Below are 25680 nucleotides of genomic sequence, written 5' to 3'. Positions count from 1 at the left end.
GCAATGAGGGCCTCTTCTTCTGGGTCCTCCCAGCACCTACAGGTCACTCCAGCAGACTCTTTTTTATTGGGGAAGATAAGGTCCCAGGGAGGTATAGTGGCTCTTGTCAAGGTCACAGATTTAGTATATGGAGGAGCTGGGACTTAAACCTGGGATTTTTTATTACAAGTCTAGTGCTCTGTTCCACTATCGCAATGAGTGGGCACGTTCTAAGCATTCAACAAGTGTTGAAAGAGCTATGGGAAATAGTATTTTCACAGTTCAGGTGCCACAGGGACCTCAGGTGGTGTTCCCTTGATAATGTGGGGATTCTGCAATCCCTGCAGGTTCTGGGAAACTCAAGGGTCAGATTCAGCAACTGTATCAGATGGTCAGTGGGGGATGGTGACAGTGTCGTAGATCTGATCTCCAGCCAGAGATCCAAAGCCACTCCCCTCTTCTCTGCTTGGGACAGCGGGAAACGTCTGGTATTAGCTTGACTCTGGGCTGTCAAGCAGAAAAGGGGGCAAGGCCAAGGCTATGGTGTCTGGTTTAATGCAGGTGATGTTTTCCTGTCACATTACTTGGCATTGTGTGTGACCCTTAGGAGAGAATTTGGAAGTTGAAGTCAAAAGCATGGGAGGACTGGGTCAAAAAAAAAAAAGAAAAATGGAAACAAACAGTGAGAGGTGTAGAAGGTACAAATTGGTCAGGAAGACGAGTGCAAATCGAACATTTCCTGAGTGTATGAGAGTATGGGCAAAAATGGCCTAAAGTCTTGCATTGTCCAATATGGGCAGCCTCTAACCCCATGTGGCTATTTAAATTTCATTAAAGATCCTGTGCCTCAGTTGCAATAAGTACATCACAAGTATACAGTACCCAGAAGTGGCTAGTGGCTGTCACACCTGACAGAAAGCACCGGTTCTAAACTCACAGAAAGTTCTACTGGACAGTGCTGGGGGACTGCATGGCTGTCTCCTCTCATATCTTACGGGCTGCAATGAGTAGCCTTTCTGGGGAAAGGCTTTCTGGGGAAGAAGTGAACTCGGGGAAGCCAGAAGGTACCATTATTCACTCTCCAGCAAACCTACTACACCTGAAAACTCGAAAGCTTAGCGCGACTTGCAGCATGAACCTACTAGTGTATGAGGCTCCCCGGGCCCTAACCCCTTTCTCCCCTCTCCCCCCTGCATTTTTACAGCCACTCTGACCTTTGCATATTTTATTCCGACTCTATTTTACACTGTTTTAATTGATGTTTAATATAGCTTAACTCTGCGTGGTGTTCAAAGCCCCTCACCAGGGGGCCGTTCACAGGCAGAAGCACAATTAATAGCAATCCCCAGAAAATTATGCCCTGTATCGAAGTTGTCATTGCACCATATAAATGCTCATTATTACTATTGAATCCGCCAGCCCTGACACTTCCCTGTGTTTACTAGGTAGCAGATAAACCTCTGTGTTTGTGCCTTCCCTACGCTACCACACCATTAGGACTAAATATAGCCCTTGTGTATATGTTTAGCTCCATTTAGCTGTGCTTTGGAAGAAGAGGGGGTAAAAAAAAATCAGAGTTAATTAAATTGCCGGAAAATGTAATTTGTTCCTCCCCCACTTGACAACCCCATGAAAGATGAACAGACATCGCTGCTACCAAGATGGGTCACTGGCCTCAGCTATAAGGGGGAGGTGAAGCCCAGACCCTGGTGACAGGACACGGCTTTTGGATCGGCCTACTGTGAGCACAGAGTGAGCAGGTCTAAGACCACAGGACGCTGGGAGAGCAGCCAGGCACTACCCTGTGCCCAGGCTGAATGTGACCAGAACACAGAGCTCAAGCTTGAGGGGCAATCCTAGTTCCCCAAGGAGCCCGAGGGCAATCCAGCTAGGAAATCTGACCCCCAACCATCACCTTAGTAAACAAACCAATTAATTTTGGGCTCTTCTGAAGTATAGTTTTTGGCAAGAAAATAGCTTTTCTATGATTCACGTGTCAGGATAAGCGATGGAAAATTCCAGGTGGGTCCGGTACCTGGTCTCTTCCCTTGCTGGCAGGCCTTCCCCTCCTGTGTGCCGCTCTCTGGGCACCCCTGTCTACTGAGAGTCTTCTTTACAGAACACAGAGGCTCTGGAAGACTTCCTCCTGACTTAGCTCCTTGTTCCTTTCTCACTAAAATAATGGAGTGTAGACAACACACAGGGTTTACCTCTTCTGTCTACCTGTCACATACAACTAACTCCCTTTTATAGGCCGCCAATGTCATAGTCTCCAAGGTTATCTGTACTGCAAGGGGATGGACAGGTGGTCTGGGAGGCACTGTAGAAGTGCAGGTGAGAGCAATGTGATCAGAGCGTGGAGAAAGCAGGTCTATGAATTACTGTGTGAATGTGCCCAAGTGATCACCTTCTTCCGGCCTCAGTTCTCAACTACTGTGAACCCTATGGATTGGACAATGTAATGTCTAGGCCTCGTAGCTATAAAATGCTCTAATTCAGTATTCTGAATGCTGTACGCTCAAGTCCTTGGAAGCGGAATGGGTCATGCTTATTTCTATTTATAATCCATTTTTTATTTTTGCACTCAATGCTCTATGGAGAAATGTAGATTTCTATTCTAAATTATTCCTAACTAACAAAGGAAAAGTTCTATTTTAGGTTGTTTGACAGGGAAATGTTTTTAACTAGATTGAGTTTCCCATATTTTGTTTGCTCTGCCTTCTTCCATCTTTGCCTAAAAAAGAAGTTTCTAAAAAACCAGAAATGCTTTTGGTACTCTGGCAGAGCAGGAATGAGGCTGCCTTGGCTGAAGTGAGAAGATGGTGCCCATCTCGGGCCCCAGTGGAGCAGGACTATTTGCCATCTGCTGCACTCGCTGCCTTGTCTCCAAATTGGGCCTGTTCTGTAGTTTGCTACAAATATTAGGAGCTGAGCCACTAGCACTTCCCGCCCATGGCAAGTCTTGAACCCTCCATACATGGCTGCCAAGACCATCTGAAAGCAGGGGGCCGTTTTCCAGCTTAGGAGAAAAACACGTGCATTAAGTGGAACGTCTTTCCCCTCCTCTGCTCCTCCCCAGCCGTTTTGAAAGCTTTAGACGGAAAGGGAGACCTGTCTGATGAAGCCAAGGAAGGTGATGGAATTGTCTGTGCAGGCCAGGGCGGTTTATTAATGATCCACAGGAAAAGAACAATCGTCCTGCAGCAGTTTCGCCTGTCATTAACCAGCTTCATGGAGAGCTGGCTGCCTTCTCTGGGTCTGGCACCTGACACAGACACAGCAGCACTGGGTTTCTAGCAAAATCTCCTCGCTGGGCGAGGGGCTCCCAAATAGTGACTTTAACTCACTGGGCAGGCACTCAGGATGTGCGACCGTGGCGGCAATGCTCCTCTGCAGAAGCCTGGCCCCATGCTCTGGCTGACACGAAAGAGTGAGAATTGTCTGACGGCAACACTGGCTTCACACCGCCCACGAAGGGCCCGTCCAGGTAAGTGGATCCCTCTGCTGGGTGGTGGAGGTCACAGAGTAGGGGCAGCTCCAAACACTTGGTGGCCCAAACTCTACAGACTGGACGTCCTGGAACTAGCTCGTGCTGCAGAGGGGCTGAGAGGGCTTAATGACTGTGCAAGGCATGGTGGACAACAGATGATTCTGTGTAAGGGTATGCGGTGGAGAATCAACAAAATTCCAACCACCACACAGAAGGGGAAAAGATGCTGGGTGAGCCAAGCACTGCCTCTGGAGTCAGGGCCAGCCTCCCTCTTAAAGGATTTAAAGACCCTGGGGCATCCCTCCAGGTGGGTGATGTCATAAGTACTTGGGGGTTGAGTAGGGTGGTCTCCATCACCTTCCCCAAGTGAGGTAGGTGTTTCCGCTGAAGAAGAACAGAACAACACACTAAAGAAAGAAGCTGGTGAGAGCTGTCTCTGTGCTTTACCCGGGGTGGAAACAGTCGTCCTAAACTTAAGAACCCTTCCTCCCCCACTCCCCACCAGCCTAGTTCCCCCAAGCTGAGTCCAAGTTATGACCTGAAGGCTCACAGATGGAAGGACCGACTTTTGCCTCTACAGCAGAAACAGCCAGTTGGCAGTCTTTTACTCCATATACTCATTTTACACTCTGTAGAAAAACGGATAATCAAGGCAGACTCTGCCCTTTGGAAGAACAAGGGGAGGAAACTGCTAGGTGAGGCAGCAACGTCCATCAGCTGTTGCCACGTTGTTCTCGCTCAGAGTCCAGCACACGTGGCCAACCCCTCAAAGCCAGTCTCCATCCCCACCCAGCTTTGGTTACAGGAGCCGAGTCCAGTGGTTCTCTCATTCCTGTTCCAGCAGTCCAGAAACAAGAGTGGCCCTAGTTGTAGACCAGCAAAGTAACAGGCAGAAGAAGAGGTCACTGGTGGCTTGGAAGGAAAGATTGCTCATGATAAATGAATTGGGACTGCCTGCCATTTTTCCTTGCCGCCACCTTAATCAATAAAGGAAAAGGTGAATTGCTATTGATCTTTTCAATACCTCTCAACGATACTGTACAAATTACAGAAACACCAGGAGGGGGGGTGGTGGTGAAGGAGAGAGAGAAGAAGGACAGATGGAAGAAGTCTGGGCAGCAGGAGAATGCAGGGCCTCCCTGGAGGTGGTCTTCCTGTCAAGGGGTATTATGGATGCTCAGGACACATGCAAACGTGTCAACAAGGGCCCCTCCTCACTCCAGCACTGCTGCAGAAGCCTGGCCCCGTGCTCTGGCTGACACGAAAGAGTGGCCTTGGGGCTCTGTCTACACCTCACATGCTTGGTAGGCCTCATCAGGGCACAGGAAGCCACATGGCTCCTCCTGACAGGAGGTCTCAAGTCTGTAGGTTGAGAGGTACTGCGGATCCCAAGGTCTCACGCTTCGAGAATAAACTCTGGCTTCACTGTACTAACCCCACCTCTGGGTCAACTGGCAAAACAAAACTAAACAGGCAGCAGATAAAGTTGAAACTAGTCTGCATGTTACATAATGTTACATATGTTATCATACTTGATAATGACAAAAATGATGGCTTCTGGGGTTCAAGCCTGACCTTTGAAACACTCTGGGCTGAAAGACGTGTCAAAAAGATCAGAAGGTGAGAAGCTAGATCTGGATCCTGGGATTGTGTGCAGACAGGCTTGACGATGTTATTTATATGTGAATAGTCTTCCCCCGTGAAGCAGAAAACAGGGCATGCTGGTATCACAGACAGGCATATCAACCCATAACAGCAAGACACACACGGACTGTCTGATTCTCAGGACTTGGACCAACTAGCTGGCTTTAAGGAAGACTGAGAACACTTTAGTACTTGGGGACAGCTGCTGTTTAGGAAGCAGTGCTTACTGGAACCAAAGTCATGTCAAGAAAGGGGCAATGTAACAGACAGATAGCATGGCAGAGGGAAAAGGGAAATTCTACCCAAGGTTGGCTCAATGAGGTCAAAGATATTTAGACCTCAGGGTCAGGAACAACAGTTCTCTTCTTTTATCCACTGGGTCTAACTGTTCAGAGGCAGATGAGGGAAAAAACTGTATGATCATAGGTCCCTCTCCAGGTGACAGAGTACCCTCAGCTTGTGGGTAATTATGTCATTGGGGGCCTGGCAACCCTTTTCTACATACATGGGAATAACTGGGGGCTCCCCAGGAACCCCACCCCATGCCTTTCAGCATTCTCCAGGTGGAACAGGGTTAAGTGTTCCCATTGTGCAGACAGTAAAAACCAAGGCTGGCAGGCAGTCACATGGCAGATACAAAGCAGAACCCAACCATAAAAAGCCACGTGTGAAAGCAGCGAGAGCCCTGCCGGGAGCTCTTGGCATGATTCTCCAGGGACAGTGACTCAGGCTGTGATTGTATAATTCCGAAATCAATGACAACACAGTTCACCAGTCTCCCCACCTTCCTCCCACAAATACCTGAAGGCCCACAACGTAGAGCGAAACAGAATGCAAGTTACAAAGCTGCTGATGTGTTTAGAGTAGAAGTGCTGAGATTAGGAGGAGGAGGTGGTTAAGTGCACCCTGGGCGTTTACAAACGGCCACGTCTGCAGCCCTGTAAGCCGATGAAGGATGAGCTCTGGCCAACTCTTCTAGGCAGACAAGAGAGACCGCTGGCCCTACCCGCAGGAGCTGTAAGAGGGCATGAAGATAAGAAACAACTATTTAGCAAACACCAGTATCCTTCTACAAGGCATCTTCCAACTCCGAAAGTGACCCTATTCTAAAATTACCAAGTGGCAACTGGCCAGGCCAAAAATCCATATCCAATCAGTGGTAATGGACTATGTGTTGCATCTCCTCATGTAAGGTTGCAGTACTGCCATAAAATCCCTGGGTCAGTAGTTTTAGATTGATTTAACTGGAGCAGCAACGGCCGCCCAGCGCTGCAAGCACTGGAGAGGTTCTGAAGTGCAGTGGCCTATGGAAGGCTCTGGCAGGGAAGGACGGACCTGCTGGTCTTATTTGCATGATCTTCCACCTCTAGGTATACGTTCAGTGCCAAGATCCTTTTCTGGTGATCGTTACAAGGAAATCCACTGCATCAAGAGAAGGGAGAGGGAGAAGGGGAAGGCATTAGGCTAACCTGGAATGAAAAATGAGTTTCACTGTGCAGCTTCACATTCACTTCTCATTCCTGGTTCAATGGACAGCTTTTGTTAATGTCCCAAAGGACTTGTCGTGGGTCCTTTTCTTGTCCCTTTCAATCCTGGATAATGCCTGGATCTTTCTTCACAGCTCCTGCCTGGCATTACACCCTCCTCTAGCCTTCCAACTTTACCCAAATCAAAGATAAACTCATGGCAGTCAGATGACTATGGTCATGGTAAGGTGGTATGGAGACAAAAAAGACCATTGCTACATCAGAGCATAAGGAAGCATGGACAAGCCAGGCTCTAAATAAGTCATCCTGGGAGCCCTCATTTTCGAGTCCCAGTGACACTGGGAAATGAGTAAGGTCAGAGTCCAGTGTAAACAGAGAAAGCATGGCAGATCACTCTCCAAATACCCCATGGCAGTCGGGGTGCATGGCACAGTTCCTCAAGTCACTCCTTCTTAGATGTCCATATGACATATGTGGAATCCTAGCTTCCCCCACTGGTGACAGGTGGCTTATCTTTGGTCCACAGTCAAGTTGAGAAGAGGCTCTGTTTGCAGGTTTAGGACTTCTGAGCATTAGTGTTTCCACTGCACGCAACGCTGCCTGGAAGAAGTTGTTCTAATGTGCAGGAGGATGTGGGAGCAGTAGCAAAGAGACCCAGACTCTTCTCTTCTTTATAGAAAAAGAGACTGGCTGACCCCTGATTCTACTTAAATGCTCCCAACACACAGGCCTGTGTCCAGTCCATCCTGCCTGCCTTGGCTATGGTGGTTTGTCCTCAGTGAGGTTCCAATCCTAGATTTAGCTCAACTCGGTAAGAATTCTTGTGAGCAATATAAAAGATGTTGTGAGCTTTTGCTCACTGAGAATCTCCTATCTACCAGGGCACCAGTGCTGGGCACACTGCAAATATTCATTATATCCATGGTAACCCTACAGAGAGGTACCCTTGTTATAAGTAAGGGCTTAGGTTTAGTAGGATGGCTGCACTGCACAACCCCAGGAGCACCGTTGGGGTTCCAGAATTCTATTGAATACTGAATTCTATTACTTGCTGAGATTGCCCAGGTTTTAGAGAGGCTATGGATCATGTCCAAGGTCACACAATAAATGGTGAAGCTGAAATGAGCACTGAGGTCTGACTCTGCACATGTTACTAACAGTCTTTGTTAAGTGGCCAGGAAGGGAAAGATGTCCTTCAGTGTTCAAGAGATGGGTCTAAAGAATGAGCTTATCCTTGCTGAATATGTGAGACATGCTGTTCAGACCAGGTTAGGGGATCTCTGCTGTTAATTCTCAAGCTTGCTCATAATCTTATTTCATGCACCACCACGTTTCATAACAGACCATTGGTCACTTTCATTTTCAAAATCCATTTAAGTTCAGCTGACCAGAAACGGTCACGGGTGGAGCGGCAAGTGGGAAGTTCATCACTAAAGTCAGGTTTGGAACCCGTGGGATCTCGTCCAGTCCTTGGCAATAGACACAGGGAGTGGGCGTGCTAAAGGCAAGAAGAGGGTGGTGTTGAGGTTGGTTCATCCACCAGAGCGGTCAGGGCTATGCCCTGGGGGGAGTCGAATGAGAAATGCTAGAAAGTTAGTACTAATACTACCTGGAGATCAAATGCAACCCACATTTGCTGGAGAGGAAGAGAAGCTGCTTCCTCTCTGTGGACAGCCCTGCTATTGTCTATGAGGAGACGGACTTTAAAATGGCATCAGTTGAATCATATAATTCCAAGGGGAAATGATGAACATTCAGGCAGTGGGTGCGTCAGGGAACAGTTAGGACAAACAGAACAGGGAGGTGTGAGGCCTGAAGACCCCTGAACATGCCAGCTTGAAGGCTCACACTCAGGTCTACATGGGCGTGGGCCAAGGTGTCAGGGTCTGAGGTGAAGTTCTTCTGGAAACAGACAGGGCAAGTCTGCATGAGGCCATCTCTTGTGTGGAAAGTGAACACAATGTGCTAGTCAAGAGATATGAATGAAATAGAACTATTTCCCAAATGAGGCTTCCAGAAAGAAGTGGACAGAGTTCATAAGAAGGGATTTCACCTGAAAAATGCTAATTCCAAGTCCCTTTTCTTTAGCCCTTTGTCATTAAGAATGTTACTCCCCCCCCACCCCATGCCACCTTTTTTTTTTTTTAAAGAGAATTGTAACCAAAGCTTAGAAGTAGTGAACCCCCAGGATGATTGAAGAGGTAAGAGAAATCTAAATTAAAATAAATGTCACTCAGCTCACTCGGCACTTTTACCTCTGAGGAGTCCAGCAGTCTCTTACCTCCTGATAGCAATTCTCCATTTGTTCCAGGCCAGAGGCTCTCCATAGTTCTACAGAAAGCAGACCAGGAGGCTGAACGTGCCTGGCAATAGCCGTCTTCCACAGGGATGGCTCATAAAGAACATCATTTTATGTCAGGCAGGCAGATAGTATCGAATACCATAGGTGGCAGGGGTTCTGCTTAGCAAGGCTGTTTGAAGGATTTTCACGACCTTACGTTTGTAGTGATAATCTGTTAGCGAACCAGTAAATGCATTCTCCAGTGGCAATCACTGCTCACTATAACTCACTTCCAAGCCTCAATTTAGATAAGGTTCAAAGTAAGGACTATGGACTAGTGCAGCAGAAAGATGCAAGGGGAAGTCATGTTTGAGCCTTTCACATCTTTACTCTGGGACTGATGTGGGTTCGACTAAAGATGGAAAGGAAAAACCAGTGCCAGGGACTGCCCTAGCATTGCCAAGGCTTCTACCTATGGAGGAAACAATTTGTTAGGTCTACACCTCTAATTTTCTTGTGCTGGAAGGAATATTAAGAAAAACCAAACTAAAGTGGCAGAAAAAACACAGAAGTTTATCAAGGAAGAGTCCACCATAGTAAGGACCTGTTACCCAGGGAAAGGAAGAGTCTCTCTGCTGAAAAGGATTTTCTCCCCTGAGACAGAATGGCATCCTTGAGACCTTCCCACTATATATATATATATATATATATATATATATATATATATATATATATATATCGCACATAGAGGCTATAAGGAGGCCGCATCTCTTGCAGACCTTTTATTCTGCCCCCAAATCCCAACATCCAGCCCGGGATGCAAACACTAGTCTCTGGAGGGCAGTGAGGCCTATCAAACCTATACCAGTCGGGCTGTATGACATAATTACAGGTAATAGGATCTTGGCCAAGCCAATGAAGAATTAGGCCCAGCAGCTATTTCAGAAGAATGGATGCAATTCTATGCTTGACTAGCTATGAAAGTTCCAGGCAGAAGAACAGGGAAACAGACAACAGCCAGCTGAGCCAGCAGCTTTGCTGAGAGGAATCCCACTGGAGCCAGCACACTGCCGGCTCCCATCAGCGCATGCTGCTGAGTTTGCTTGGGGAAGGCAATTGGTGACTGGCTCCCAAGGAGTTTAAAAGCCAACGGGGCGTTGGGGGTGGGTGTGGAGACCAGTAGCCACGGGGAGGAGGGAGAAAAGGGCAATGTGACGCTCTTCATTATATTTAGCCTCACCTCTTTGATTTTTGATGTCATTTTCATTGAATGGGACTAGAACGGGAATTGAGGGCCCTCCTCCTAGAGCTTTTAGAGATAACTTGGCAAGAGTCAGGAGCCCATAAATGAAGGGGCTGTAAGTGGGCAGCCTGGTATTCACATGGTGCTTGTAGCCTATCTCTGAACAGAAATTTGAACTTCAAAATAAACCCTTCACCTCAGTTAGATCAACAAAAGCAGAGTATGGAAACCACCAGAGAGGGAAAGAGACAAGCAGCATCTATTAGGATAGTGGGGAAGGACAAATGCTTTCTATTTGAACACTGGAATTAAAAACAAAACAAACAAAAAACCGCTCAAATACCATTATCTCATTACCCCATCTGTAAGACGGGGAGACCAAAGGAGGTCAGAGTCCCCTAGAAAGCTCACAGTCAGGCCTGAGTAATGGACTTTTTCTATGAGAAGATCTTAAATTAGCAGCTGTATGTCCAACCTCAATACTCCAAAGACCTCCTCTCCACCCCACAAATGTTAAGCTTAGCTTTCCTGAAGAACCAGAACAGACAAGAACAGGCCTTCTTCCCAGTCTCTAGAACTAAGTCACAGGGAATCAATGAGTTGATTTCATGAACATTTATCAGTTGAGATTCTCTTACACATGAGGCAAGATACAAAGAACACAAAGGCAGAAAGCATGCTCCTTGTCCTTGAGGAGCTAACAATCTAGTGGGGAGGCCAACATAGACAGATCACTTCAACATCACTGGCCAGTACGTGACAGATGTCTATATGGACACAGCACTCTGGGGACTGAAGGAAAGCCATCTGCCCAGCCTGAGAGATCCAGGGAGCGCTAAAGAGAGAGAAGAGGGTATATCTGGATGGATAGTTGGGAATAAGAGAGCAAGAGAAGGGGGTGGTTGATACACTGGGTGGAGAGCTTAAGTTGACCTCACGGATGGGAGATATGGAATGAAATCCATATCCCACGTTTTTTTGGGGAATCGTGAATTATAATGTCAGTTGTGATGAGGTGCAGATTATGAAACGAATAGTGGAGATACCTGAAGTTCAGAGGTTATCACAGATACATGTAAACTAAGGAGATTAAACTTCATCCCAGAGGCAATGGGAAGTTACATATTTATAAATGATGCATCTTTTGAGAAAGGCTAAAAATAGAAATATGGACATACATGATCAAACTAATATGAAGCAAGGCAGGTGAGCGAGAAATTATACAAAAATTAAGGCCCACTAAGGCCAAACAAAGGATGAAGCAGGAATCAAGCAGATAAGCGATGTAAGAACTATGACAAGAGGAGAGTCAGTAATTCGGGAAGGCATGGCTCCTCTGCAGTTGTGAGCCCCTAGAGTCAGACTCAGAGACTCTGACCACTCAACCAGTGTTGGACCTCCAGGCAGATCCTTTACAAATTTATTAGTTCCAGATATTTGAAGGCTGAGGAATATACAACATAGCTAAAAAGAATAACCACCTTACAATAGCAAAACTGGCAAAATCTGGGGAGAAAAAACACTCATTTGGGAATGCAGGCATTTGAATTTTGGTATTGATATTTGTCCTACAATAAGCTCTGTGAATAGCGGCAGTTCACTCTGCATCTCAGTTTCTAGAATTGTAAATCTGGGGATAATATTTTTCTTATAGGTTTGCTGTGAGAGTAAAACAAAGTATTATATAAGAAAGCACTTTTACATTAGAAAATGCTATACAAAATTGATCACTATTAAGACAGAAAATCTTTACTTGAGCCCCTATCAAAGAAAATAGCCTTAAATTAATTGAAAAAAAAAAAAGGAAAGACCCCTGGTGGGTGATGAACTGTCAAGAATATGTGGGGGAGGTGAGAAAAAGACTCAACCCTTCAATCAGCCTTTAATGCCTTGGGGGATAACAGAGGTGTTTAGAAAGCTGGCCTTGCTGTCTTTGCTCTTTCCTGGGCAGTGGTAAAGATAATCTAGAATAGGGTGTCTTTGTCTAAATAAGTGCAACATTGCCGGATGGCTGGCTTGTTTTTCCAGCAGGTTATTCTTTCCAGCTCAGCGAGGGCTACCAAGGGGCAAGACACTGGTGAGAGCTGGAGAGCAGTGGGTGTCCTCCACCCTAGTGGACTTCCCGTGGCTTGAACCATCCTCATTGCTTTGATCCAGACAAGTAATGTGGCTACTGTTCCTCCTCACATTTGTCTCCTGGACAGGGAAGGGGCCTGCATGGACAGACGGGAAAGGAAGGACGAGAGGGCAGGTACCAAGAACTCTGGGGGAAAGACAGGGCATGAGGGAAAACACTATTTTGATCAGCGGTGAACTGCTTAGACCGGTTTACCTTTTTCTGATCTGACGCAGTACATTTGGTGCTAAAACAAAGGAGAAGGAACCACTTTCCTTTTAATTAAGTATTCTTTCCCAGACAAACCCCTCTGTGAATAAGACACCAGTATTCAATGCTGAGCCCACATTTTTCTAAAACATAAATACTTGCTCTTCAAACAGCAACAGTTGCTTGCGATGCTTCTGTGTATTTTTGTATTTTTTTTTTTTTTAAAAAGCAGGGGTAGTGGGAGGGAGGGAATCCAGGACTGAGCCCAGGCCACTGCAGAATGAGCTCCCCAGGGGGACAGCCTCCCTGTGGATGCCGGCAGGAAGAAGGGAAATAGGTCAGGGCAGCAGCCGGAGCTTTCGGCTCACTCTCCAGCATGAAGATGTCATTTTCCAGGCAGCAGCAAAGGGCAATTTCGGAGAGCTCAGGACAAAGGGGTCATTCAGAAAGGCCTTGGAAATGATGCCCCCATCCCCCCGGGAACTGCCTTCCTATAGCCGGGAACTGCGAAGAGGGTTCAACTGTGGTGCTGGTCTCTTTTAATAATACCTTCTGGTTCCCTCTCTAACAGTGCAGGTTCTCCTGCTGCAGCGGCAGCAGCGGATCAGTGAGCGAGGGCTAGCTAGCTGGCCTTCTGACACAAAGGTGTGGAGAGATTCCCCAACGACTGTTTAACTCCCAGGAAGGGCTTCAGAAAGAAGAGGATGACCTGGGATCACTGGATCAATGTTTTAGACAGCAATGCCAAGGCAGAAAAGAATCACTTACCCAGGACCACATGATAACTGGGGTGTGAAAAACTCGGAGTTTGCACTTTTAAGCTGGTTGGTTATCTAATGCTCTCTCTCACCACTACTTTTGGGAAGATGCTAGCAACGGGCACAATTCTCCATCTGGGAAATTACACCGGATCTTCCTGTCCTTGGCAATGTGGCAGGGAATTGCCTGAAAGAGGCAGCTGTATTTGGGGGGCGGGGGGGTGCCTGGCAGAGGGGGTGTCACCACGCACATGCTGTCCAGTGGGACACAATGATCTCATGTTGTGTGATCCAGAAGTGGTCCAGCCTCAAAGGCAGGGGACATGAGAACAAATCCATTTTCAGGGCTATACCCAGCCATTTAAACCCAACCCAGCAAAACCTGTGTAGTACAGTCAGCAAACATTTTTGATAAAAAGACAGATAGTGAATATTCTAGGCTTTGTGGACCATATATCCTGTCGGAACCACTCAACCTTGCTGTTATAACATGCAAGAACCCATAGACAGTATGTAAAAAGGTTAGTGTGGCTGTGTTTCAATAAAGCTTTATTTACCAAACTGGCAGTGGGCCGGGCTTGCCCACCCTTGCTCTACACCAAATGAGCGAGGCTGGGAAGAAAAGCTGAAGTCCTTTGAGAGTTCCTGGGCTGCTGTGGCCTTCCAGGTTACAAAGAGAACCTGGTAACAATGTGGTGTCTAGCCTATAGTTAATACCCTGAAGCTGGCAGCACCACCAGGATACCCAGACCATTGACCTGAACAGTCCTGCCAGGGTCCCGACTCAGGGAAGGGAACAAATGCCAAGAGGAACCAATGGCTGAGGAGAAGGGCCATGAAGAAAGATGGAAAAAAAGCAGAAAAGCAATGAGAGGTGGCAGGAAGACACTCAGGAAAATGAGCCGCGTGATGGCCAAAAATACCAGGCACTCTCTCCTGACGTGTGTGATTGTAAAAACACACTTTGGCAAAGTAGGGAGCTCAGGTCTCAAGATAATGGGGGCTGGCTGAAATGAGAGGGGTCTTGTGTGTGACAGTGCAGGCTCCACAAGAGGATATGGGATGCAAAAACTGCAAGTCTGTCTCCACCCGAAACTGGGAAAGAGACAGGCAGCACTTCCTGCCCCATCGACCCAAAGCTAAGACAGTGCACCTCATGAACAAGGAGACACTTTTCAGGGCCAGGTGCCCCATACTTGAGCTTTCTGTCTGCTCCCTGCCCGGGTGTTTATTACACAGCCCCTCCGCTACTTCACATCCTTCTCAAGGCAGTCTCTGGATTCCTAAGTCCAGCTCGATGGCCATGCCTCCCTCTGTGGGGTCACACATGGGCCCCAGGAGGTGCTGTGAAATCAACGAAAGACCCGAGTGCTGCTCCTTTCCGAGATCAGATTTGTAGTGACTGGGGAAGGTAGGCAGGGGCTGGAGAACTCCTGGCCCAAAATATGATAATAAAACATATATATACACACACAAACACACACACACACACACACACACACATATATATATAAAAAAAGGGGGATGTGGCAGGGTCAAGGACAATCACATCACCACACCTGTTTTACTGAGCTAAATGTGATTACCAAGGGAACAGGTACAAGGAAAGAAAACCCATTCAGCAGCGGCCATCACAGCAGCGTTTGGCCCCTGAAGAGTTCCTGGAACGAAGTCTTCAGTGGACATTGCCCTGAAGGTGAGAGTTACGTGTGGTGCGCATCTGTGGTCCCATGCTTGGCCACCCAGGCAACCACATGGCCCTTCTCCTAAGGGTGGGAAGGATCTCTACACTTGAGGACCAATCTATCGGGCTTTTCTACATTCTTGTGGGGTAGAGGGAAGATGGCAAAGAGAAGCACTCCCCAGGACAACTCCTGAAATAAAAATGAGGATACTATACAGCCAAAAGTTAGTGAACAAGCCTATAACAAAACAAAACCCTCTCTTCATTCCTATACCGTTCAGAAAGGAGTTTTCATGTACTATGAAGGAAACTGCCCAGAATTGGCTATAACTGGTTCCTTTAGTCAGGATCCCAAGTTATCCTCCGTTTAGGCCATACTTGTCTTTCCTCTGGATAAAGACCTTTCAAACCCATCAGCCCAACAATCATCCAAGCAGCTAAGAAAATGTGGAAAGGCTCCATGTTTCTCTATCAAGAATCCCCAACTTACAGGTATGAAAGATTGGGACACTCCGACTAAGAAAGATCAATATCAACCATGGATAAGATTAAGGATCTGCAAACTCACTTATGTGCCAGGGGCACCAAAGAGGATGGGGAAGAAGCTTTAGCTTTTTCAACAATCAAATATCAGCAAGTACACAGACAAAGGTAAGGTCATAATAACCATGAGACAGTAAAAGAGCTTTGGGCCACTCACTCCTCTCAGTGGTCAGTATTCTCTTTGACCCCCTTGTGCTTTTGGATATCACCAGTGGGTCAGAAACATGATCAAGAAGAAAAATGGCTGGCGAAACAAGAGTTGAAAAAGAAAAGGGAAAGCAGATTTAGAAGACGTGAAACAACAGGAAGAGGATACTGGTGAGAAATGAACAGAAATGTGACTAAGAGAGTAAGTGATGAGGATGTTACCAATAAATGTCTCAGGCAGCCCAGTGAGCGGATTTCCTCCCCCATCCAAAGCATAACCAACCAACCAACCTTTGTTCCTGCTCCCTATGTGAAGTCTTCAAGTCATGACCTTGAGTAGACTCACCTGCTTATTCCAACGTGAAACAGTTCTGCAGTTCCTTATTCAAAGGGGATATTGCAGGAGGGAAATTCTAAAATATCCGCCCCTTTAACTCAATTCCTATAGGGTCAAAAATGTCAACAGCTACTGACAACAGGAGTGTTTGGATTCTGGGAACACTTCTCTGGCATGCGGGGGGTGGGGTAGCTTTAATTGATAACAATTCAGCCTGCGCTGTGCAGTTGCAAAACAGCGGGGAAAGACACCTTGCATACCAACATAAGGACTGCTTCTTCACGAACAAATGCATCTGACCACACATGAAATAGAGGGCAATGTGATACTGATGAGACAATTAAGGAGGTTAAGCACCCCCCCCCTTAATATATTCACTGACATTTCAAATCAAAATGAGAGATGTGAAAGCTTATAAACAGAAATTTGTAGCACTTAACATCCCAAAGAAGCCCACACTACTGCTCCCAGGAATCTACAAAGATCCATGAGCAAGATGACCTCTAAGATCCCCATAATCTTTTTCACTGTTATGAAATATGATATTGCATTAAAGCAGGAGGTATCCTGTGGATTTGATTGCTTAGGAAAAAAAAAAAAAAGGAAAAAGGCAGATCTAAAACCCTAAGCCTGAGTCCAGCACACTCCCCACTGTTCCTTTTTTGTGCCCCCCTAGCAGAATGAGTGACAGGCATACTCCTGGAAAGAAGATGGATCTGTTGACTATGACTTGATAGAAATTAGCAGGTAGATGGGCACCATGGCAGCTGAGGAGCCTCACTCCGGCCTGCAAGAGCCAGCCCAACAGGCAGAAACAGAAATACAATTAAATTAAGTCAGAAAACCCGCTACAGAAAATGCAATTACTCAAAGATACAAATAAATGTTCAAAGAAAATTGGCCCCTGACAGGGTTAGTCAAGCTTCTAAATCCAGCTGGAGGCAGGCAGCTCTAGGCTGATTCACCAAGGAGGAGACTGCAGAGCTGAAAGCTCACTGCGCCTCGGCATCCTGGCTGGGCAGGCCGACGTTCACCCCGCATCCCAGGACACCCAGGGTGAGGAGCAATTGGCGGGTGGCTGGTCAATGAAGCAGGGCTCCAGGAACAGGATGTGGGCAGACACGGAATGGATCATGGACATGGAAGGCGGAGCGCCAGAGAAAGGGGCAGATTGATCTCCGACACTGCAGGAAAACACCAGACTGAGTGAGCCCCGCTCCCTCCGCCCTCCTCATCCAAGAAGCAACTGGAAGATGTTCTACCTCTCGCTGCAGCACCAGCTCCTTGGTGAAAAGTGTTGCCTCCTCACTGAATGGCTCCCCTTCCTGCACCAAGCCTGGGAGGTTCCGGGCTCCTCTGGGGCATTCGATACCTGTGTCAGGAGAAAGGAAGAATTTGTGATAGCCAGATAGGTGCTAGATGATAATGCATGACATGAGGTAGGACTGAAAAGTGGCAGGAGGGGAGGTGTTTAGTTCACCTGAGGTAGGAAAAATGACCACTATCAGGGCAGCAACAGCAGAGAAGGGGATCTTGGTCACAGGGTCTGGAAATTATTAAGATCACCAGGGGAGTTCCAAGTAAGATATTCGGGAAACACCCCCCACTCCACCAAGATGTGGGATGAATCCTTGTCTTGGACTCCTTGCTCTGTAAGGGCCTATAGTCTCGCCGCTTCAACCATCACTTACACAAATGGCTCTCTCACCTAAATTACACTGATATCCCCAGCCATTCTGCCTCCTGAGAGCCGTTCTGGCTGATGCCTAGACATTTTCTCTTTACTATCTGACTTGCGCATCCAATTCAAAAGTGTTAACTTGGTGCCATTTTCCTCTTCAAATAAGCTTCCCCCTCTGTCCGCTGGCTATATTTGGGACAACAGTACCATCAGTATTTCATTCAGAATGGGAGACAGAAAAAAAACAGAATCTTGATGAAATATTAGGTATCTGAAGCCAGACAGACCTGGATTCACATCCTAGCTATCATTTATTAGATCTGTGACCATGGCCCAGTGACTGAGCCCACTCAAAGCTTCAGTTGTCCTATTTGTAAAACCTACTTCACGTGGCTGTTGGCAGAATTAGGGGAGATTATTACGGCAAATATTTAGTACCATGCCTGACATATGGAAAGGTTCAATACATTTCAGCTCTTATTATTGTATCATTATTATCACGGACACATTTACCCATGCTCAAAATCTCAGTCATCTTTCATTCTACAAAGTAGCCTGCAAGATTCTTGAGGACAAAATCTCCCCTTTCACATGCCTGTGTACTCAAGGACAGCACTGTATACAATATGGGTGCTCACTAACCAAAGCAGACTGCGTTTTCTTTCTGTTTCCATCATTGATGTTGCAGATATTTATCATCGATGGTGGTCACCTGTGACAGGCCACGAACTACTGTCACATTTTGATGTCTGAATTAGATTTCCCCAAAATTCAAACTGCAGCTGTAATTACGAAGCCAAAAATGTGACCTAGGTTAGAGACCTAGGAAAGGAAAGTAATCATAATATGGGGAGGCGGGACACACTCAGTGCCCATATCTAAACCACTGCTGGCCTCTCCTGCTGCAATAAGGCAGTTCTGCTGGAAGGTGTGACCTCTTATTTATAAACAGCCTCAGGGACAGTGACAGATGATCTGGCTCGGGGAGGTGACATAGGGCAGTCACCTGCTGGGAGCCTTTGGGAGAACAGGGGCCACCGCTGCTGGGACAGAAGGTACACCCCTTACGGATGAAGCCAGGTGGCTGCGCATGTTTCTGGCCGCAACACAGACTCAAGGTCAAGGAGCTCAGAGGAAAGGTAATAGTTTATACCCCAGGTTTTCAGAAGCTCAAGAACAGAGCTTTCTCTCCAAGCCTCCAGGCCTCAGAAAAGGAACACACGACGTCAAACAGAACTCTGGACAAGGAGCATAGCACCAGGAGAGAAACCACAGCAGGGGAGTACCTGGAGCTGGTGCCAGGATCCTTCCCCCACTCAGGCAGAGATGGGATGCGGAAGGCCCTACCCGAGTGCCACCTGGGCAGAAGGTCACCAGGGCTGCCTCTCTCCCTTCCTGCACCTTAGTGCCAGGCTATGAAGGAGAAGTGGAACTGATTTTTTGAAAAAGACATCAATAAACTCATGGGACCAAAAAGCCTAAGATTCACTTTGAGAGAAGATGAGGGCTCCAGAAAAATGAAAGCCAGCCTATCCATGACTTTCACAATGTTATTAACCAAAAACCCTTCCCATTTTATATGTGTACACTAAGCAAAAATTGTAATTATCAGAGGAAAATAAACCATTCTATTCTGGCCACATAAGCATAGGTAAAACACTGTTGCTGAAACAAGAGTACCGCAAAAACAAGTGTTCAGTTTGTTTGTGACTCTTGGATGGGACGTGGCTGGGGTGCTGTGGGCGGGGCTGCGGTGTCACAGAGTCACTCTAGGTGACCAGATGTCCCCACTCTCTTCCTGTCCTTGCCTGGGTATTCTGAAATCTCAAGGGGGCAAAACACCCTGTTATCCCTCTCTGAATCCTGGGAGATCACCAAGTGATTAACTGGAGAGGCAGGATGGCCCACTGAGCCTGGGGAGGCAAATAAGTCAAGCTGAAATGGATTCAGATTAGCTTCCTGGAGAGACTCTTGGGCCTGTGGTGAGCACACCTTAACCACTGCATGTGGACTCAGAGGCAAAGGCGGGCCTAAGTTCTGCTACCCCCTCCACCTGCCAGGAGCTGGGCTCCAGCTCTTCAAGGGGACAAAGCTGAACTAGGCTGTCTCCCTGCCCTTCAAATGGGAAAAGTAAACACATCCCAGCACATCAATTCCCATCAGGCAGGCGGGTAAGAGAAGGGAAAGTTGCCTGAGAACAAGAATATCCTCGCTGCTTTTATCATTCACTCCCTTCTCCTGGGCTGATTCGTCCCTCACTCTGACCTGCCTCTTCTGAAGTAACCCCTTCTGAGGCAAAAGTGTCTCAACGTCATATCTGAGGTCTGGGTCAGGATGGCTTAGCTAATGCTATAGGACAGAGAGAGGTTCTATCCGGTGGGAGCAAGTACCAAACACTGAAACCCAGGTGGACCCAGGTATAAGTTCTAGGAGCATAAAGGTGGGGGAGGGAGTGAGTATTTACTGAGCATCCTTGACTATCTATGAATTGACATGTGTCCCCAAGTCACCAAGTAGCCAATCTGAACCCTAGATTGTCAGCCGCTGAAGCTACTGAGAAAAAGGCCAGTTCTGGAGTCAAGCACTGCTGTCGCCAGACGGTGTTGGACAAGTAGGAGTGCAGGACTGGGGGACTCCACTTCGTGTCAGGCAGGTGACGGCAGCAACAGCTGGAGCTGACATGTATGGCAGACGTGCCTGCGGCACTGGGGTCCTCGATAGCAGAGGCAGGGGGATCCCTAGATACAAGGGGGGCCCCAGGCAGGATCGCAAAACAGGGAGTGGGTGGGTGAGGCGGAATCTATTACCAGACCAGGGCTCACAGCTGGGGCTAGGAAAGCAGGAAGGGCTTTTACAACATTGACTATCTCCATGTTAGAAACCTGATGAGCCAAGCTACTTCTGTAGATGGACTGAGTAGATGAGTGTTTTTCAAACTTTTATCATTTATTATGATTTCCTCCCCCCACTCACATATGGGGATGTACATATATACAACAGTTTCCACAAAAGAGTGGTCAACTGTGACTACATGTGATACTCTGTCTCCCTTCTCTATTTCATTAATGAAAACGAGATACAGTTACGACACTGAATTAACTGAAAACCTCGGGGTGAGGGGGAGGAGCTGCAAGGTCTAGGGCTTGGGGAAGACTGAGGTGTGAAGACAGAAGGCTGGGTGGCCTGACGGCCCTCTTTGAGAGGTCAAAGGCTACACCAAGTGCTTACATACCAGCTTTGGGACTTGGCTTTCGTGTCCCAAGGGATCAAGGACAGGACAAGAAATATGTGGCCCACTAACAGAGTAAGTCAAACAAGGTAACGTCGTAAGGTAGGAGAGATAAGACGTAGCTGCTGAAGGCAGGGGGAGGCCACGTGCAGCCAACGAGGGGAATCCTGCTACGCCCTCCCCTCCTGAGAGGCTGGCCAGTAGGGAAGCCCGTCCACACTGTACCTCTGACTCAAATGCCCCTCGGTGCCAGGCTGGCATCCCTGGTGTGCTGCTTTGTTACTGATGCAATGGACTTAGAGAAGGTTAAAGAAAACATATCACAGGAAAGAAGGCCGGGTTCCTTGACAGCGACCCGGAGGCTGCAGAGGCCAAGCTGGGCCGGCCCACATGCCACAAAGGTGAGTGCCCCAGATGGTGAGAAGGAAGCGCGTGTTATCGGGTTCCGGAAGCTCTCGGTAGGCAGGCCAGGCAGAGCTACAATTCTGGTTGGGGCTCAATCGCCACTATCTGCTCTTCCCCACTAAGGCCCCAGGGCTGCCCTGCCTACTCATGAGGACACAATTAATTCTGCTGAGCTTCCAATGCCACATGTGCAGGTCAGCCACCAAGCTGACCCCTGACACAGGCAAGCTTCGAATACTGAAAACACTGTTGTCATTTATTTTTTTTAAATCCCAAACATTCTTGAGTATTTTCTTCCCTATAATGGGGAGGGCAGAATGGAGAAGAGAGAGACCTCCATGGGGCCCTCACAGCTGACTTCTGCCAAGGGCAGACACAGGAGAGGCAGGCCAGACATGCCTGCTTCTGCTCCAGAGGCTCCCTGACCTCTTTAAAGCCTGACAGACAGACCTGCCTAAGGGAAAAGCCATTATCCCTCACACCTTCTCTACGCTGATAGGAAGGCTGACCAAGATTACTTAAAAACAGAACCAGAAGAGAATCTGCCTGATCCTGTACATTTGAGAAAGAGAAAATTCATCACAAGCCATCGGCACATCGTTTCTGGTTTCTATTCTGCTGCTGACAGTGTATCACACATCTCCAAGACTCAAGGTCTCTGTAAAATGAAGGAGCTCCAAAATTCTCTCCTGGCCAGGAAATCCTACTGTCTGCATCATGCCCTTCTGCGATTTCCCATGTCAGGTTCGACTCTGGGAGTACAGGGTGACTCCTTTCATATGTCAAATCCTGGGCTTATATACGAGCATTCTATTAAAAAGAAATTATACATTTAGAGACATTGACTAACTAGGTCAATTAACACAAACACTTCGGTCAGTCAGCTCTGGAGCAAGAAGTACAAATTGTTGTAAATGATACGATAATGGCTACATAAGATTCTGTTGATGGCCATGTGAGAGAGTCATGTATTGCTTGAATATTTTACATTACATGTTGAATTTTATGATAATTAAGCCTCTGGGCTCAAAGCATCGTGCCTTGTTTCTTTACTGAAGTGACGGAAGTATCACAAATTTGCCTCAGCTAGAAGTGACAGCTTCCCAATGGCTTAGTCCAGCAAACAAGAGCCCGGCATTTGCAGCTGGAAACAGAACTCTAGTGGAAACAGTAACCAATTGGAAGGATTGGTCGATGGTGTTTATCACTTGTTTACTGTGTGTTTGTTACTGCATTGGACATCACGGGGGGAAGGATGGAGCCTTCTGCCTTTGGATACTTGCCGAGATCCCCTGGCAGACCTTTTCTCTCCCTATTTCACAAATATGCATCACTGCCTACTCTGGGTTAGGCACTGGGTTGGGAGGTGAAAACTCAATGATGAAAAAGACAGACTTTGTCCGAATGAAGCCTAATTAGCAGCATGACAATATCATCTTCCCCACCATTGTATGAAGTATGCTGTCGGTGACGGAATTTATCATCAGTCTGTAGGGTGCTGGGTGTTATGCAGTAACACGCCATATCTGGATTACGGCAGGCAGGTGCGCCTCTGTCTAGGAGACTCTTGGGACGATGCACTGGACAAGTCAATCACGGGCTCGCCACTGGCCCGTCCCTTGCTAAGAGGCAGCCTCAGGCAGCTGTTTTCCCGCACATGCCCCTGGCTTCTGTCCTCTCCCGGGTCACAAGTTGGGGACGGATGCCAGAGCAGGAGGTGAGAAATGAGGGAGAGAGGGCAGAGTTGCTCCTGTACCTGATTCAAGGATAGTCAATTTATAGCAGATGGCAGAGGGGAAGCAAGCTCTGTCTAAAGAGAAGTAAAAGATACCAGGTGAGAAAGATTCTTTCTGGAAACTGGGCAGCGCGCAGAACATGAGGCCATCAGGAGGAGGAAGGAGGGGCGGGGGCTGCTTCACCACTGGAGCACAAACACTGGAGCGGGGAGGTGCGAACCACCTCTGACCAAAGACTGCCCTCAGGGGTTCCAGAATCCGAAGATCCGGTCTTAGCTTGGCTCCTGTTTAAGAGTTTACTGGATGTTCCCATAAATCTCCTCTCTCCTCTCACTGCTACCACACGTAAGCCTATGTGAGAACTTGGTATTTCCAACCCAAATAAAACTAAGGTGAAATTGCTTCTTGGGGTAGGTACTGTGTCTTTTTGTTCAGTCGCTAAGATGTGTCTGACTCTGCGACCCCATGAACTGCAGCACGCCAGGCTTCCCTGCCCTTCACCATCTCCCTGAGTTTGCTCAAACTCATGTCCTTTGATGACGGTGATGCCATCCAACCATCTCGTCCTCTGTTGCTCTCCTTCTTCTCTTGCTCTCAATCTTTCCCAGTACCAAGGTCTCTTCCAATCAATCAGCTCTTTGCATCAGGTGGCCAAAGTATTGGAACTTCAGCTTCAGTATCAGTCCTTCCAATGAATATTCAGGACCGATTTCCTTTAGGATGTTGAATCTCCTTACAGTCCAAGGGACTCCCAAGAGTCTTCTCCAGTACCATAGTTCAAAAGCATCAATTCTTCGGTGCTTAGCTTAAATAAGCAGGGTGACAATATACAGCCTTGACGTACTCTTTCCTAATCTGTAAGCAGTTTGTTGTTCCATGTCCAGTTCTAATTGTTCCTTCTTGACCTGCATACAGGTTTCTCAGGAGGCAGGTAAGGTGGTCTGGTATTTCTATCTCTTTCAGTATTTTTCACAGTTTGCTGTGATCCAAACAGTCAAGGCTTTAGCGTAAAAAGCAGAAGTTTTTCTGGAATTCCTTTGCTTTTACTATAATCCAGTGTATGTTGGCAATTTGATCTCTGGCTCCTCTGCCTTTTCTAAATCCAGCTTTTACATCTGGAAGTTCTCAGTTCACATACTACTGAAGCATTACTTAAAGGATTTTGAGCACTACCTTGCTAGCATGTGAAATAAATGAAATTGTAGGGTACTTTGAACATTCTTTGGCATTGTCTTTCTTTGGGATTGGAATGAAAACTGACCTTTTCCAGTCCTGTAGCCACTGCTAAGTTTTTCAAATTTGCTGACATATTGGGTGCAGCACTTTCACAGCATCATCTTTTAGGATCTGAAATAGCTCAACTGGAATTCCATCACTTCTACTAGCTCTGTTCGTAGTAACGTTTCCTAAGGCCCACTTGACTTCACACTCCAGGATGTCTGTCTCTAGGTGACTGCGGATTGTGTCTTAGTCCAATTTTATTTTTTTAGGCATCTAACACACTGCCTAGCACAGAGCAGCGCTGTAATTCCTCAATCAAGACTGAATAAAATATTAGTGAAACAGTGGCTGACTTTATTTTTCTGGGCTCCAAAATCACTGCAGATGGTGACTGCAGTCATGAAATTAAAAGATGCTTACCCCTTGGAAGGAAAGTTATGACCAACCTAGACAACATATTGAAAAGCAGAGACATTACTTTGTCAACAAAGGTCCGTCTAGTTAAGGCTATGGTTTTTCCAGTGGTCGTGTATGGATGTCAGAGTTGGAATATAAAGAAAGCTGAGCGCTGAAGAATTGATGCTTTTGAACTGTGGTGTTGGAGAAGACTCTTTAGAGTCCCTTGGACTGCAAGGAGATCCAACCCATCCATCCTAAAGGAAATCAATCCTGACAATTCATTGGAAGGACTGATGTTGAAGCTGAAACTCCAATACTTTGGCCACCTGATGCAGAGAGCTGACTCATTTGAAAAGACCCTGATGCTGGGAAGATTGAGGACAGGAGGAGAAGGGGATGACAGAGGATGAGATGGTTGGATGGCATCACCGACTCAATGGACATGGGTTTGGGTGAACTCCAGGAGTTGGTGATGGACAGGGAGGCCTGGCGTGCTGTGGTTCATGGGGTTGCAAAGAGTTGGACACGACTGAGCGACTGAACTGAACTGAACTTCTAGAAAGAAGTTCATACACAGAGAAGGAAATGGCTCATGAACAGTCAGGGTAATAGACCTTAAGCAAATACCAGTGAGGCGCTGACAGGGTCCCGAACTACACATATCCAATTTTCCCATGGTGACTCTTGAAGGACAAAAAGAAAACACAGCTACACTCATTTGCCCCACTGGTCTTTGAATCGGCACACTTGGGAAAAGAAATTTAAATGGACAGGGGATATGTGCAGCACCGACCAGCACTGCTAATGCTGGGAAACACTAAAGGCAAGTGAAGGGGACGACAGAGGATGAGATGGTTGGATGGCATCACTGACTCAACGGACATGAGTTTGAGCAAGCTCTGGGAGCTGGTGATGGACAGGGAAGCCTGGCGTGCTGCAGTCCATGGGGTCACAAAGAGTCAGACACGACTGAGTGACTGAACTGAACTGACCAGCAAGGTCAGTGAGACCTGAGGCTGGAGCACCGCAATCGTGTTTGGTTTCCGATGCAACAGAGGAGGAAAACAATGCCCACCCGTGACCCCCTGTT

General features: G+C 47.2%; 1 protein-coding gene across 1 annotated transcript in view; it reads right to left on the bottom strand.

The window, feature by feature from the left end:
- Positions 1–25680, bottom strand: part of SND1 (staphylococcal nuclease and tudor domain containing 1) — a 414480-nt gene that overhangs the window by 81705 nt on the left and 307095 nt on the right. The window contains exon 16 of the mRNA XM_061165737.1: positions 17182–17291. Coding sequence (XP_061021720.1) covers positions 17182–17291 — 110 coding nt within the window. The remainder of the gene's footprint in view (positions 1–17181; positions 17292–25680) is intronic.

The sequence above is a fragment of the Dama dama genome, chromosome 18 (genome assembly GCF_033118175.1).
Source record: "Dama dama isolate Ldn47 chromosome 18, ASM3311817v1, whole genome shotgun sequence".
Classification (NCBI taxonomy): domain Eukaryota; kingdom Metazoa; phylum Chordata; class Mammalia; order Artiodactyla; family Cervidae; genus Dama; species Dama dama.
Note: the sequence above shows the minus strand (reverse complement) of the source record. Positions and strands in the feature narration are given on the sequence as shown.